Genomic DNA, 15,168 nt, shown 5'->3' on the forward strand with positions numbered 1-15,168 from the left:
CAGAGCCCGACCAGGAGCTGCACACGCGCAGTCTGCTTCACTGAAGCCACATGAATGAGGCCCTGCCATCGCCAGAACTCAGTTCTCATTGGAGCGGAGAAAGTTCGAGGGCGGAGCGGGTTGTTTGGCGCCTGCGTCGTGCAGCTAGCGGCTGGTGAGCCGCGGCTTGGCTGGCGGGAGCGGCTGCAATACCGGTGCTGGAGCGACGATGCCGAGGGAAATCATCACCCTACAGTTGGGCCAGTGCGGCAATCAGAGTGAGCGAACCTCCGGCCCCTCCACTAGTCAGGTTCCTTAGATTCTATGGGATCTCACTGCGGGATCCTGGACTCCATCCGCCCTTCCCACAATCGTAGTTTTCCAAAGGCGGGACATGCCTGACCCAGTGTCCAGTTGCCCAACCCTGAGGGGCCCTCCCCTCCCAGTCGCTGGCGTACAGCCCTTTCCTCTGACATGGGAGACTCGCGAGCGCTCAGTCCCCCAGTTTCTGGTTGGAATCTGCCCAGACCCAGACGTCCTCTTTCTCGCCCCTCCCCCCCTACCAGTTGGGTTCGAGTTCTGGAAACAACTGTGCGCTGAGCATGGTATCAGCCCCGAGGGCATCGTGGAGGAGTTCGCCACCGAGGGCACTGACCGCAAGGACGTCTTTTTCTACCAGGTGCTCCCAGCGACTTTGCCAGCCTCCCCCCCCCCCCACGCGCCCCCACAGTGGCCCCGGGGGGCCTGAGGGAAGGGCAGTGGCTTGGTACCAGGAAACCCTCTGGGCAAAGGAGTCAGGGCGGCTGGCTTGAGGAGGGAGGACAGGCAGGAGCCAGAGTTGGGAGGATGGAGGACTGGGCCTTAGCTGACTGGACCACCCTGCTGGTCTCCCCTTGACAGGCAGACGATGAGCACTACATCCCCAGGGCCGTGCTGCTGGACCTGGAGCCCCGGGTGATCCACTCCATCCTCAACTCCCCCTATGCCAAGCTCTACAACCCAGAGAACATCTACCTGTCAGAGCATGGAGGAGGGGCTGGCAACAACTGGGCCAGTGGATTCTCGCAGGTCATTTGCTATTGCCTGGCAGAACCCACAACTCCCTTCCTGTGTGAGGGCAGGCGGTATGACTTGCCAGAGAGAGAAGAAACCAGATCAAGGATGTAGGAGTAGTAGAGCGAGAGAGAGATGGCTGAGGGGAGTTCTTTTTTCTAAGTCAATATGGTTAAGACTGCACTTGGCTAGTGCTGTGTGCCAGGTCATACTAAGTGCTTTACATGTAACTTACTTAACCCTCCCAACAACCCTAAAGATAGGTATTATAGGTTCGCAGTCTCTTATCTCCTTTTTCAGATTCTAAAAAACTCTGAAACCAAAACATGATTTATAACTTGTTTAGTAGCAAAACCAAATCTCAGGGCACCTGGCTGGCTCAGTCAGTAGAGCATGTGATTCTTGATCTTGGGGTTGTGAGTTCAAGCCCTACTTTGGGTGTAGAGATTACTTAAAAATAAAATCTTAAAAAAAAAAAAATCTCAGTGAAGACAGGCTATTTTATAGTTTTTATCTAACTTGTCATTACTTATACAGTTCATTGCAGAAATATTAATACATTTGATTAGCACACACCAGATACCCACTGGCATTTTACTTAACATACATCATGCGTACCATATTACCTTTCTAGAATTGGAAATATTTGAATTCTGAAACATAGCTGGCCCCAAGAATTTTGAATAAGGGACTGAGGAGTTGTATCACCTTCATTATTCAGATGAGGAAACTGAGTAACCTGCCTAAAGTAACCTGCCCAGAGTCACTTGGTTAAATAAAACTAGACCTAATACATGAATCCAAGCAGTGTGGATGTTGAGTATCTGCTCATACTATATTGCCTGTACTATATTGCCTCTCAGTGCAAATAACAAGCAGGGCCACTGTGCTCCAAAAAAGGACTTTTATGTTCTATAAGAATTCAAGGTGGCTATTCTGAGGTCAGAGTCCTTGTCCCATGGTCCTGTCCCACTCTGATACTCCCCGTGTCTGTACAGGGAGAGAAGATCCACGAGGACATTTTTGATATCATAGACCGGGAGGCAGATGGCAGTGACAGTCTAGAGGTGAGTGTCTTAGGAATGCTGGTGGGAGCTGTCAGAGGGAAGGCTTCACAACACCCTTTAGAAGCCACCTGTTAAGTACAAGACCTACCCATGTACCCTTTGCACTGGACAGAAGTCACTGGGCTTTGCTGGACACAAGGCAGAGTCTCCTGAGCTGTATGTGTGGGGTAAGGGAAGTGGAGGAGAGGGCTTGGGAAAATAGGAGTCCCAAGAAATTGTAGGATGGGTCCAGTCTGAAATCCAGTACCTAGACACTGACTGCACCTTCCCCCTGTAGGGCTTCGTGCTGTGTCACTCCATTGCTGGGGGGACAGGCTCTGGCCTGGGCTCCTACCTCTTAGAACGACTGAATGACAGGTAAGTCTGTGTTTTAAGGGGCAGGAAGGACTTGGTTTCCCAAGTAACCGGAATGCCCTCCAGATACACCTTCCTATTTGCTGGAGCAATGAAAAGGCCCTTCTGTTAACTCCTGTAGTGAGAAAGAGAAGATAAAATAACCAAGAACCTGATCACACTCTGAGTGGTTGGATCCAGAGCCTAGAATCTGAGCCCTAGATGAAGAAGGTTCAGGGGGTATGGCTGGTTTAGTTAGAACCCTAGGTCCTAAGATTGTCTCTGCCGTTCCTTCCCCCTTTGGGGTTGCAGACTTCCAAAAGTCAAGTCTTTCTCTGCTGATCCTGTGTCCCACCCCAATTTCGCCATTTAGATTTCACTGCTTTCTGACTATTGTGAGCCCCATGTTTACTAAGCCTCCAGTCTCTTGCCCTGACCCTCTCCTCTCAACCCCACCAGGTACCCCAAGAAGCTGGTGCAGACATACTCAGTGTTTCCCAACCAGGACGAGATGAGCGATGTGGTGGTCCAGCCCTACAACTCCCTGCTCACGCTCAAGAGGCTGACCCAGAACGCAGACTGTGTGGTGCGTCCTGGATTCTGCCATTCTCCAGTGCCAACCCCCTTGTCTATTTCATCATTTTCCTACATTTAAAAAGTCTATTTTGAGCCCCTCTGTGCCTCAGTCTTGTGCCACTGCCTTTTGGATGGGTCTTTCTGGCCATGAAGCACCAAGGAAATTAAGCTTCAGAGCCCAGATTCAAGCAGAGCTCCTGTCCTTTCTGTCCCCATAAATCTGTCACCCTCTTCTGTCCCCCCAGGTGGTACTGGACAACACAGCCCTGAACCGGATCGCCACAGACCGCCTGCACATCCAGAACCCATCCTTCTCCCAGATCAACCAGCTGGTGAGCCCCTGCTCCTGGACTGGAAACCCTCCTTACTGGAGTGCCACCTGGGGAAGGGAGGCCCCGCCCCAGGCCAAGGCCCATGACCCGGCACCCCCGTCCCCAGGTGTCCACCATCATGTCAGCCAGCACCACCACCCTGCGCTACCCTGGCTACATGAACAACGACCTCATCGGCCTCATCGCCTCGCTCATCCCCACTCCTCGACTCCACTTCCTCATGACCGGCTACACCCCGCTCACCACGGACCAGTCGGTAGGAGCAGCCCCAGCAGGCCCTGCCCTAGCCTTTCTGTCCCCCTGCTGCGCCCTCCAGGAGCCGCTCTTTGTAGCCCCAGAGGCTCTGTGCTCAGGGACAGGCACAGACCGTCCAGCTCCGTGCTGACTTGTTCTCCTCTTCGCTACACCCCTGGCTCCCTGTAGGGCCCGGGCTATGTGGGGTCTGCTGATGCTCCCGCACAGGGGCATGACCTTGCTGAGCTGAGGAGGGCTAAGATTCCTGGTCCTGCAGCCAAGGCTCAGTGTACACCTGAATCTCAAGATGCCTCCCAGAGAGCCCATCCTAGCCTGAGTCTGATGGGGGTCAGCCATTGGACCGTGCCCTGAGTGCTGGCCTGGTCCCCGTGGCCCGCTCTCCCGTCAGGTGGCCAGCGTGAGGAAGACCACAGTCCTGGATGTCATGAGGCGGCTGCTGCAGCCCAAGAACGTGATGGTGTCCACGGGCCGGGATCGCCAGACCAACCATTGCTACATCGCCATCCTCAACATCATCCAGGGGGAGGTGGACCCCACCCAGGTAGGTGAGGCCCCTTCGTGCCACCCCCGGAACCCACAGGGGTAGAGGAGAGGCTACCACCACCACTGTTGTGTCCACCCCTCCCCGCTAGGTCCACAAGAGTCTGCAGAGGATCCGGGAGCGGAAGTTGGCCAACTTCATCCCCTGGGGCCCTGCCAGCATCCAGGTGGCCCTGTCAAGGAAGTCTCCCTACCTGCCTTCGGCCCACCGGGTCAGTGGGCTCATGATGGCCAACCACACCAGCATCTCCTCGGTGAGGCTTAACGGTTTGCACCTGTCTTCCCATACGCACTTTCCTGGTTAGGCCTCACCTCTCCACATCCTTGGTGCCCCTGCTTCCAGGTCTCTTAATGTGCAGATTGCCCAGCACTGGTTCCCTGGCTCTCTGGGCCATATTGTTACTTTATATTCTTTGTGACCCCTGCTTTCTGCACACGCCAAGCTCTTCGAGCGGACCTGTCGCCAGTATGACAAGCTGCGGAAGCGGGAGGCCTTCCTGGAGCAGTTCCGCAAGGAGGACATCTTCAAGGAGAACTTTGATGAGCTGGACACGTCCAGGGAGGTTGTGCAGCAGCTCATCGACGAGTATCATGCAGCCACGCGGCCAGACTACATCTCCTGGGGCGCCCAGGAGCAGTGAGTCCCCCAGGACCAGGACCTTGTCTGCCTTACTGGTTGGCCCAGGCCCCGCCTGACTGACCACCCCCTCAGAGCACAGATCAGGGACCTCACACATCTCTTCCTCATAAATACACATGCACGTACTCTGTATTGGCCTGGGGACACGTTTCTGTCTCCTCTGATGAGACTATTTATGTTTAATAAAGCACTGGACATAAATGAAGTTACTGGTTTTCTGAAGGCCTGTAGATGTGGGGGAGGGGGTAGTGCCTGTTCTTTCCCCTATTTCCAGCCTCTTCAACTCTGAGCAAATGCCTCCCCTAGCTTTTCCTTCTCCTTCCTCATTTTGGAGAACATAGGTGGTGTCTACCCATGTGAGACATGCCTTCCCAGGGTAAGAAGGCCAACAGATATTACCTTACTCTTACTGACATTCCGGGTCCCAGGTCCCTCCCACCCTTCCCTGTATCAGGTGACCCATCTGCCAGTTTCATGTTCCCACATCAGAGTGTCCTGCTAATCATCATAGCAAGCAGGCCTGCAGTCACCACCCCCACCGCCAGGCCTGGGCAAGCAGTAGAGTTGATCCAAGTGCCTTTAATCTTGTAAGCAGGGTATGCCAGAGAGCCAGTCCAAGAAAGCCACTGGGCAGGCAGCTGGAGTCTAGGACAATCAACTCCTGAGACCAAACCCAAAGCCTAGACTATAAGCAGGGCCCGAAGCGGGCCCATAACTAAGGCTCCATAATTCTGTTTACAGGTGGTCTACAGAGCCCTCCCACTTCTTGTGGAAAACTGCAGGGAAGTAGTAAATATATAATGACCTAAATGTTCAGAATCAAAAGGGCAAAGCAGGTTGTCCCTAGATCATGGTGGATTGTCAGGGCCCCTCTTAGGCCTTTATGCACCCTAAGGGTGAGGTTTGGGGAATAGTAGCAAACATGCACGTGGACGCTCTGCTAGGTACTCCACATTATTTTGTTCAATCCTCATGACAACTCTATGAAGTGACAGATGTTATTAGTATTGTTTTATAAACAAGGAAACGAAGACTAACCATGGTTAATGTACCAAGTCACCCACCTGGTAAATGACAGAGTTGGAGTCCGATCCTGGTTTGACTGGCATCAGTATCCCTGACCATTGCATGTCCTGCCTTTTATGATATCTTTTGGGTTAGTGTAGAATCCCATCTCTGAGGTCTTTTGGAGCCATTGGATGAGTGCATGGTTGTCAGAGAATGTGAGGACTTTGAACACCTGTGCAGACAGGGCAGGTGCAGTCTCTCTGGGTTGGTGGGACTGTCAGCCTCAAGTTGCTTCAGGTATACCTGTTAAGTGTCCCCATCACCCATGTCAGGGTAGCTGGGGACCTGTGCCTGCCTTCTCATTACTGTCACCACCAGCATGCTTGGCCAAAGCCAGAGGGCCAGCCCAGTGGATCAGAAGGATTCGGGCTGGCAGAGCTCAGCATACAGGTGAAGGACCAGCCCAAGAAGGTGACTGTGAGTCCCTACAGAGGCTGAAGATTACCCAGAATCAGTATTCTTAATTTGGGCAAATTAAGATCTTTTTCTTCTTGTTCATTGTTGGCCTGAGGACACACTTTTCCTTCCATGAACCTATTTATCTTTAATAAAGCTTTGACATATGAACAGTGAGCAACATTTAGGCCTAACCCTTATGAACAAAAGTGACGGATGGGCAGGGAATGGGCAGTCAGAGGCTAGGCTCTGGGCTGCCTGATGGGTGGCAGGGAGACCATAAGCCTGTCACCACCACGAAGCATGAGCTTGTCACTTGCAGTTGCCAGGCCTCTCCTGAGTCAGCCTGGTCAGTGTCAACCAGCTGCCTGTCGTCTGAGCAGAGAGAGGGTGACTTCAGGGAAAACCGGCGTGCACCTGGTGCCTTCTCGGCTCCACCTCTGGCCCCTGCACCACTGGGCACCCTGCCTTGCTCCTTTCTCCCTTTACAACCCCTGCCCCAGATGAGAAACCTTTCATCACCTGGGGTATCTGTATGAGTGACTCATGCCGAGTAGGGGTCATGCGTGCTGGCAAAGGTAAAAGGCTGCTATATGTGAATCGTTGGCTAGACCCCTCCAGGCCACAAGCCCAGGGCCTGCCTTCCTTTGCCAGACCCAGTTAAAGGGCGTGAGCCCCAGGGGGAGGAAGCACCAGCTAGCCCAGAGTAGAAGTTTTCTATCACCAACCCAGAGGGGTAAATACCCTGTGCAGGGGGTCCTCCCTGGAAAGAAGAGCTGGATCTGCAAAGTTGCCTCCTTCTGACGGCTGAGTGTCAGACACTAGGAGCACAGACACACCTCAATGCCAGCTTCAAAGCCAGGCCCCTCCCCCAAGGCTATTTCCAGATCACCCATCACCCCACACCAACGCAGCCCCTCCCGGTTCTTGGCCAGTGGCAAACCCCAAAGTATGTCAACTAGAGGGCAGCGAAGAGGCCAGGTGGAAAGGGAGGAAAGCCTCTGGGAATCAGGGCAGCAGGTGGTGCTGGTGGTGAAAAATCCCTGTGGTCTGAGAGACTGCAAACCACAGAAGTAACTGTCCTGATGAGACACAAGCTGCAGTAAAGCTGGAGAGAGAATGAAGGCTCATGCACAGAACAGGAACCTCGTTTTGACTAAACAAAATTAGAGAAAATCAGCCATTTCAAGGTAATATTCCCAGAATTCCCATGTGATGTGACTCAGGGACAGATATCTAGTATGAGGAAGCACTTTATAATAAAAGTAGAGTGGTGTAAACGAATCTGGAACTTAGGACTGTCACTTTGGAAAAGCGTACCGGGATGAGGTGAAGAGGTTATGAGCACAAGAGTGGGTTGGGAGCTCACAGTAAGCACAGATGCCCCACAGGGTGGGTGAGTCAGTCCAGTATGTCTCATCTGTGGTCGCCACTGGTCAAACGCATGCTCCATCTCCCTAGAAAGGGGCTGTCTGCGGTGGAGACTCAACTAAAATCCAACATCAGTACACACCTTCCAGTAACGCTCACCTCCACCACTTGCTCACTTTCCATTCCCTCTTGGGTACCTTAAGCAGGTAAGGGGCTGCCCTAGGAAAGTAACAGGAACATTTTACATTGATGTTCTGATTTACTAATCCATCATTTGTAAGTTTTCGTGAAATTCCCTAGGATCTGATCACTGCAACGTGAATTGGTAAAATTGAGTTTCTTGCAAAGCTATAGGCTCTGTCACTCAGGGTCTAACACCCCCATGAGACCCAGCTGGAAATACTCTCCTCAGATCTCCAGCATTGCTATAGTAGTGACCGTGGCCATCGACTCTAGAAGCAGGCGATTCATCTCTCTATCCCTCAAATCCATTATGAATCTTTTTTTTTTTTTTTGAGGAACAAGAACCAAGTTTTTTATTTGTTCATTTCTTGCATTTGAAGTATTCCCTGATAACATCCTTGGCCTGAGACTCTTTGCCATAGTCCTTAACCACCACACAGCTGCAACCAACCGCTTTAGGGGTTTTTCTCTCTCTGTCAACTTTACAGAAGCCTACCCATTCCCCACCAACCTTAATTAGGTTGATTTAGTGTTCAGCACAGAGCGCCTCCACCAGCCTCCTACATATAGGCTCATCACAGTTGGATGCAACAAAGACGGGCTTGGTGCTTGTCTAAGGCTTTGGCAGCTTCGTGAATTCCATGCGCTAGGCCATCAATTCCACGTGCTAGGCCGTCGTGGATGAGGGCAGTCTTTGACACCTCTTGTAAACCAGTATGAATGGCCGTTACACCTCCAGCAGCAATTCTCCCTCTGCCACAGGGGTGGGGGACCCGGGGGGTTACAGGTGGAGACGAACCTTGACTGCACCCGAGCCTCCGCCTACGCGAGACTCAGTGGTGCAGGGAAAGAGGTGTTACGAATTAATAGGGTGACCAACTCATCCTGGTTTTAGCACTGAAAGTTCTGAGTCTCAAGACCCCCCTCAAATTCGGTTTTAACTAAAACTCCCACGCTCCCTCAGTCCTGAGAAAACTGGGAGGGTGGGTCACCCTAAATTAAAGAACTCCACAGAGAATGATCGGAAAATCTTGAAGCAGTATATGTGAATGATCAGGGCTGAGTTAAGGTCCAGTAGACACTTGCGAATTAATTAAGCAAGCAATTATTAAAAATAGAGACCAAGTTGCTCATAAAGCTTCATAGTGAATGCCTAAGGGGATTTCCAATTTTATTGGGGGTAGGGAATATAGTCTATAATATAATTAATTTATATGAAATATATATCATATGTTAATAATATAATCTATGCATGTGATCATATATTGTATTATTCTGATTTTTTTTTTAATTAAGTATGCTCCACGCCCAACATGGGGCTTGAACTCACCACCCTGAGATTATGAGTCTCATGTAGTCTCATGCTCTACCGACTGAGCCAGCCAGGTGCCCCTGTTATTCTGTTTTTTAAATTAAATGTCTGGGGGAACCTGAGTGACTAAGTTGGTTAAGCATTTCCTTTTTTTTTTTTTTTTTAACATTTTATTTATTTGAGAGAGAGAGCATGAGTAGAGGGGGGCAGAGAGAGAGAGAGAGAGAGAGAGAACCTCAAGCAGGCTCCACACCCAGCACAGAGTCCGTTGCTGGGCTTGATCCAACGACCGTGGGATCATGACCTGAGCCAAAATCAATAGTCGCCTGCTCAATCAACTGAGCCACCTAGGCGCCCCAAGTGTCTTACTCTTGATTTTGGCTCAGGTCATGATCTCATGGTTCATGGGATAGAGCCCAGCATCAGACTCTGTGATGACGGCGTGGAGCCTGCTTGGGACTCTCTCTCCCTCTCTTTCTGCCCCTCCCTTGCTCTCTCTCTCAAAATAAATAAATAAATAATAAATAAATTAATTAAATGTCTCAAAATAGAAGTTGTCCAATTTTAAGTGCTACATGTAAAATATAATACAAAATAATATTGAAATCATTATTGAGCGTTTAATATACACCAAGAACTGTTCTAGGCACATTATATATATGAGCTCATTTAATTTTGACAACAACTCTATAGATAGGTACTGTCTTATCCCGATTTTTACAAACAAGGAAACTGAAGCTCAGGGTCACACAGCTGGGAAGTGGTCCTTCCCTCCCTGGAAAGAGAAAACTTAGGAAGAGATGCATTAACTGCCAGATATATGGTAGACTGTCAGCCGCAGGAGGGAAGGGGCTCTTTTGTGACATTCTGGAAGCAGGACAGGGGGCCAGTGGAGGGAACTACAAAGGGGAAGGTTGCAGCTCCACAGAAGGAAAAACATCCACAGGATTGCTGCTGTCCTCAGGTAGAATGAGCAGTCACATGGACCATGAATCCCCCTCCACTGAATTCAGTCAAGCAAATTCTACATGATGACTCTCGCCTGGAATGGACGGATCCTAGGAGATGGATGAAGTGACCTTTTTTTTCTTTAATTTTTTTTAATCTTTATTTTTGAGAGACAGAGCACGAGCCGGGGAGGAACACAGAGAGAGGGAGACACAGAATCTGAAGCAGGTCCCAGGCTCTGAGCTGTCAGCACAGAGCCCGACGCAGGGCTTGAACTCACAAACCGCGAGATCATGACCTGAGCTGAAGTCGGACTCTTAACCCACTGAGCCACCCAGATGCCCCTGAGGTGACCTTTAATATGCCTTCTGGTCTTAAGGATTTAGGCATTTCTTGGAAACCAATATCCTTTATAATAAAGCATATTCATTCTTAAAACAAATTTATCAAGGTCTGCTGTGTGCCTGAACCTTTTCCAGGAACTGGGGGTTACCTAGGTGTATAAGTTAAGATTGTGAATCTCAGAAAATTCACAGCCTAAGACATCTATGCAGCAAAGTGGCAGCTAAAGTGGTAAGCACACATCAGCGGGATCACAACAGTGTGTGCTCAGTAAATATTTATTGAGTGTTTGCAAGAATGAAAGGCTATGGGAGGCCAGGGTGGGAGTCACACAGAGGAGCGATCATTTGACAGGGTCTTGAGTTCTGAGGGAAGCTTTCCAAGTGGAGACATAAGAGAAGGTAGGGGGACTAACATGTGCTGAGGCCCAGGCTAGCAGGGAAGCATGAGATGGACTTGACCTCTCTTCTGCAGCTCAACCATCCCCTTCCTGTCGACTGGGGAAGGGAAGCTCACACCAGGCAAATGAGGCCACCAGGACCCACCTGGGGCTCACGGAAGGCCAAAGACAGAGAAAAGGGGTTATGACCCAACCCAGGTATGAAGAAGGCTTCCCAGAGACAACCTAGCAAGGCCTTGTATGCAGGGAAGCAGTTAATGTGTTGACATTCAGAAGGAAAAGCATGATAGGCAAAGGGAAAAGAAACTGAGAGGGCAGGGAGGCCTAGAAACAGGACAGTGGGTTCTGGAAACTGCAAAGGCCCAGAAGGTGCATTTGGGGGAGCAACAGAGGACAAGGTCAGGTTGATACTCCAAGACCAGACAGGTCACGCAGGGCCTTTTATGCTATGTAGAGTTTGGACTTTATTCTCTGAACAAAGGGGAACCCTGAAGGCCAACTGGGAAGCTACAGCCACCAGCCCGCCCCTTCTGGACTTTTCACCCAAAATGACACTGCACTCTGCCCCCACCCCCTGCTTTCTATTCCCTCCTGTTCTCTAACTCTTTCTGCAAACCAGTATTTGGCAGAATCTGATATCAGAACTCTAGCTCATGTTCTGCTCCCTCCTGAAGGTGGGTTCTTGGACGCTGTTGCCCACACTGATGGCCTGCTCTTTATCATTCCGTTCTCAGGCACCATAGCCTGCCCTGCCCTGTCCTGAGCTGCCCTAGACGGGCTCTGCTCAGCAGACTGCCTCTCTGTCTTCCCTGCCCCAAAGCCCTCACAGATCAGTCCGGACCGTGCATACTTGGGGCTTCCTCGCCAAGCTCAACTGCACCATTCCTCTTTCCATCTCCAGTCCACCACATGCATAATTTCACGGTATTTTGTTAGCGTTATAATTGTATCTTTCTCATGTAATTTCCCTTTCTGAGCCTCTCAAATACAACCCCCTGTGTTCTATAGAATATTCAGCATTCTGGCAATAATTATGTTCCAACAAATAATAGATTTAAAAATATGTACCCTCTTCTTAACAGTTAACTCTGAAATATATTAAGAGAGGTTTTTTTTGTTTTTTTGGTTCATTTTTGAAAGCAATCAAGACCTGTGGATATGAGGGGCGCCTGGGTGGCTCAGTAGGTTGGGTGTCTGACTTCGGTTCAGGTCATGACCTCAGGTCATGAGTTTGAGCCCTGTGTCAGGCTCTGTGTTGACAGCTTGGAGCCTGGAGCCTGCTTCGGATTCTGTGTCTTCCTCTCTCTCTGCCCCTCCCCCACTTGTGCTCTGTCTCTCAAAAATGAATAAACGTTAAAAACATTTTTTAAAAAGACATGTGGATATGAAACTTGGACCTTCTCTTTCTAAATGAAAAAAATATATGTTATATATATAATAAAATACATGTAAAAGGGAAATGGAGGACATGACTCTAGCTACATGCTGATTTTCTTTTTTTAAATAAGGATAGATTGGCAGGAAAGTGCAAAGAAATGTACAGCAGGTCTCCCCCATGTTAACTTGCATGACTGTAGTACAATATCAAAGTCAGGAAATTGACACTGGTACAATCCACAGAGCACATGCAGGCTTCACCAGCCATATAGAGTTCACTCATTTGTATTTTATTACATCTACCTTCCGTGACCACCGCTGTAATCAAGATATTTATTTGTACCAACAGTTCAAGACCCTCAACAGTCTCATGCCACACTTTAATATCCACACTCCCCTCCCCTCCCACAGCTTGATTTAAATATGAAAAAGTATTAAATGGAGCACAGAAAAAATGCTACAAGAAAATACACTGAAATGATTACCAGTAGATATTTGGATTGTGAGATAAAGCTTGATATATTTTTTATTTTATTTAAAAATTTTTCAGCTGTTTCTGTTTTTTTTTTTTCAGGGAGAATGTATTATTATTAATTTTTTAAAGATTTTTTTTGTTTAATCTTTATATCCAACGTGGGACTTGAACTCACAACCCTGAGATCAGGAGTCACACAGTCCACCAACTGAACCCTCCAGGTGCCCTAAGAATGCATTACTTTTGTGAGAAACTTTCTTGAGAAGAATTTATAACATATATCCTAATGTTTACTTATAATAGTGTGATCCAACAAGTTTCAAATTGGAAAAAGATCTGGTGGATTTTAACTTGTCATATTAACTTAAAATTTACTTTACCAGCAGATTGAAATACTCCCTTCTATTCCAGTGTACAATTTTCTCCATCTCCCATAGAGCAATTTAAGTAAAACACCCACCCATTGTTCGTAATTCTATCTTAGCCTGCCTTTAAAGCGAAACTTGAACAATGTAAAACGACATTGTTTCCGTTATGTATTACTGCCTAAAATTCACTGTGAAACACAGAGGCATAGAACACTGATTTACTGTTTCTCTACGTTCTGTGAGTTGATTGGGCAATTCTTTTACTGGTCTCCTCTGGCTCTCTTGGTCTATTACAGACGGCTAGAACAGCTGGAAAGTCCAAGTTGGCCTCATTCATATGTCTGGCAATTCGTGGTGGGTAGAGAGGCTCAGCTCTCCTCCTCACAACCTCCCAACCTCCAGTGGAGAAGACCCACTTCCTTGGATAGCAGTCCAGGATGGTGTTCCAAGAGGGCCAGGCCCAGTGCATAAGCACTGCCCTGCTACACTTGTATCATACATATTGGCCAAGGCAAGTCTTTAAGATCCAGCCCAGAATCAGTTCTGGAGGGAGCTGTACCAGGGCATGAACACTGGGAGGCAGAATTCATTAGGGCCATTGGTGCAACAATCTACCACAGTTATAAAGGCTGGCCCCTTTATAAGAATTTAAGCATGGATGAAAAAAAAAAAAAAAGGATTGCTTTGGGTTCAAAGGTAAGGTTAAGTAAGCATCATAAGGCAATTTCAAATCTGCATATAACTCTGATTCATTGAAGATAATAGAAAAGGCCAATTTCCCTGTAGCTAACTTAAGAACTAGTGCCTCATGAGCAAATTGCATAGTCTTGTTACACAATCAATTAATTTGCTGTTACATCCAGTTACACATCATGGCCTAAACTTCATAAACCTATTTCTATACGTAGAAAATAAGAGATAAGAACTTTTGTTTTCCTAACATCCTCCAAACATAATCTTGTTCTTTATTTTGAAAATGATTTATTGTTTAAAAATAAGTATTTGGGAGAAGTCTAATTCCCAAAAGTTATACATTAAACCAGCTTTTGCCTCAGGACTAATTTCTGCCAATATAGGAAATATGAAAATGGGTACATTTAAAAAAATTTTTAATGACTACATGTCTTTTTTTAATATCTTTTCTAAAAATTAAAAAAAATTATTTTTTAGAGAGAAAGAGACAGAGCACAAGTGGAGGAGGGGCAGAGAGAGAGGGAGACACAGAATCCAAAGTAGGCTCCAGGCTCTGAGCTGTCAGCACAGAGCCTGATGTGGGGCTTGAACCCACAAACCACGAGATCATGACCTGAACCAAAGCTGGACGCTTAACTGACTGAGCCACCCAGGTGCCCCTGAATACATTTCTTTGTTTCCTCAAAGCACTTGAGCAAATAAAACTTAAGATCCCACTGGGAATTTGGGGGATCAAATGTTTCAACTGATCTTGAGACTACAGTAGTTCCTCCGACATCTGCCATGATGCTTGTTTCATCACCTTGAAGATGCTCTCTCCGCGCCACACCTCTCGTTGGCTCTCTTCACTCCAGTCACTTCGGGCTTCCTCCAGGTCCTTCAACCACTCACACTCTGGCTTTCCAGCTTTCTCCACGTGTCTCCTCCTCTGGCATCTCTCCTCTTCACCCCACTTCCTTCATCTGGCTGGCTCCTTACTTAATCTCTAGGTCACTCAAGTGTCACTTCCAGTAAAGATTTCTGGCTTCTCCATAGATGTTCCACCAGCACCCTGTACTTTCTTTGCCATAAATGTCACCACACTTTATTATTTTATGTTTTTGCTTTTGTTTTTTTCTCCTTGAGGGCAAGGACTGACCTGTTCATGGCTGTATCTCTAGTGTCTGACACATGCTGGGAATTCAAAAACATCCCCCAAAGGAATGTAAATATCAAGCAGAAAGAAAACTACAAAGAGGGCGCTCTGGGTAACCACATTCACATACTCAAGATTATGTACTTTACCTATAGGTGAGCCTGTCAAGTCTTGACTCATAATCTACTTACTCTTATTTTATTTTTTTAATTTTACTTATTTACTTTTAAGAGAGAGAGAAGCAGAGAGAGAGGGGGAGAATCTCAAGCAGGCTCCATGCTGTCAGCCCAGAGCCTGATGTGGGGCTCGATCTCACAAACCCAAG

At 48.2% G+C, this 15,168-nt stretch overlaps 1 protein-coding gene and 1 pseudogene across 1 annotated transcript; one reads left to right on the top strand and one right to left on the bottom strand.

Moving 5' to 3' along the window:
• Positions 1 to 4: 4 nt before the first annotated feature.
• On the top strand, positions 5 to 4,980 carry TUBG1 (tubulin gamma 1). The gene is made up of 11 exons (XM_045488953.1): positions 5 to 257; positions 546 to 658; positions 880 to 1,047; positions 2,031 to 2,099; positions 2,377 to 2,456; positions 2,892 to 3,018; positions 3,254 to 3,340; positions 3,447 to 3,596; positions 3,984 to 4,136; positions 4,228 to 4,389; positions 4,579 to 4,980. Exons 1-11 carry the CDS (start codon positions 209 to 211, stop codon positions 4,774 to 4,776), a joined length of 1,356 nt encoding a protein of 451 aa, XP_045344909.1. The 5' UTR covers positions 5 to 208; the 3' UTR covers positions 4,777 to 4,980.
• Positions 4,981 to 8,110: 3,130 nt separating this feature from the next.
• LOC123602921 lies at positions 8,111 to 14,854 on the bottom strand (annotated as a pseudogene).
• Between the last annotated feature and the right edge of the window lie 314 nt (positions 14,855 to 15,168).

Source organism: Leopardus geoffroyi, chromosome E1 (genome assembly GCF_018350155.1).
Source record: "Leopardus geoffroyi isolate Oge1 chromosome E1, O.geoffroyi_Oge1_pat1.0, whole genome shotgun sequence".
In the NCBI taxonomy this organism is placed as follows: domain Eukaryota; kingdom Metazoa; phylum Chordata; class Mammalia; order Carnivora; family Felidae; genus Leopardus; species Leopardus geoffroyi.

Excerpts from the sequence above, each read along its gene's own strand:
- TUBG1 (XM_045488953.1), top strand. The coding sequence starts at position 209 with ATGCCGAGGGAAATCATCACCCTACAGTTGGGCCAGTGCGGCAATCAG. Across the intron at positions 2,100-2,376 it reads ATGGCAGTGACAGTCTAGAG|GGCTTCGTGCTGTGTCACTC; the intron begins GTGAGTGTCTTA and ends TTCCCCCTGTAG. Across the intron at positions 2,457-2,891 it reads TTAGAACGACTGAATGACAG|GTACCCCAAGAAGCTGGTGC; the intron begins GTAAGTCTGTGT and ends CAACCCCACCAG.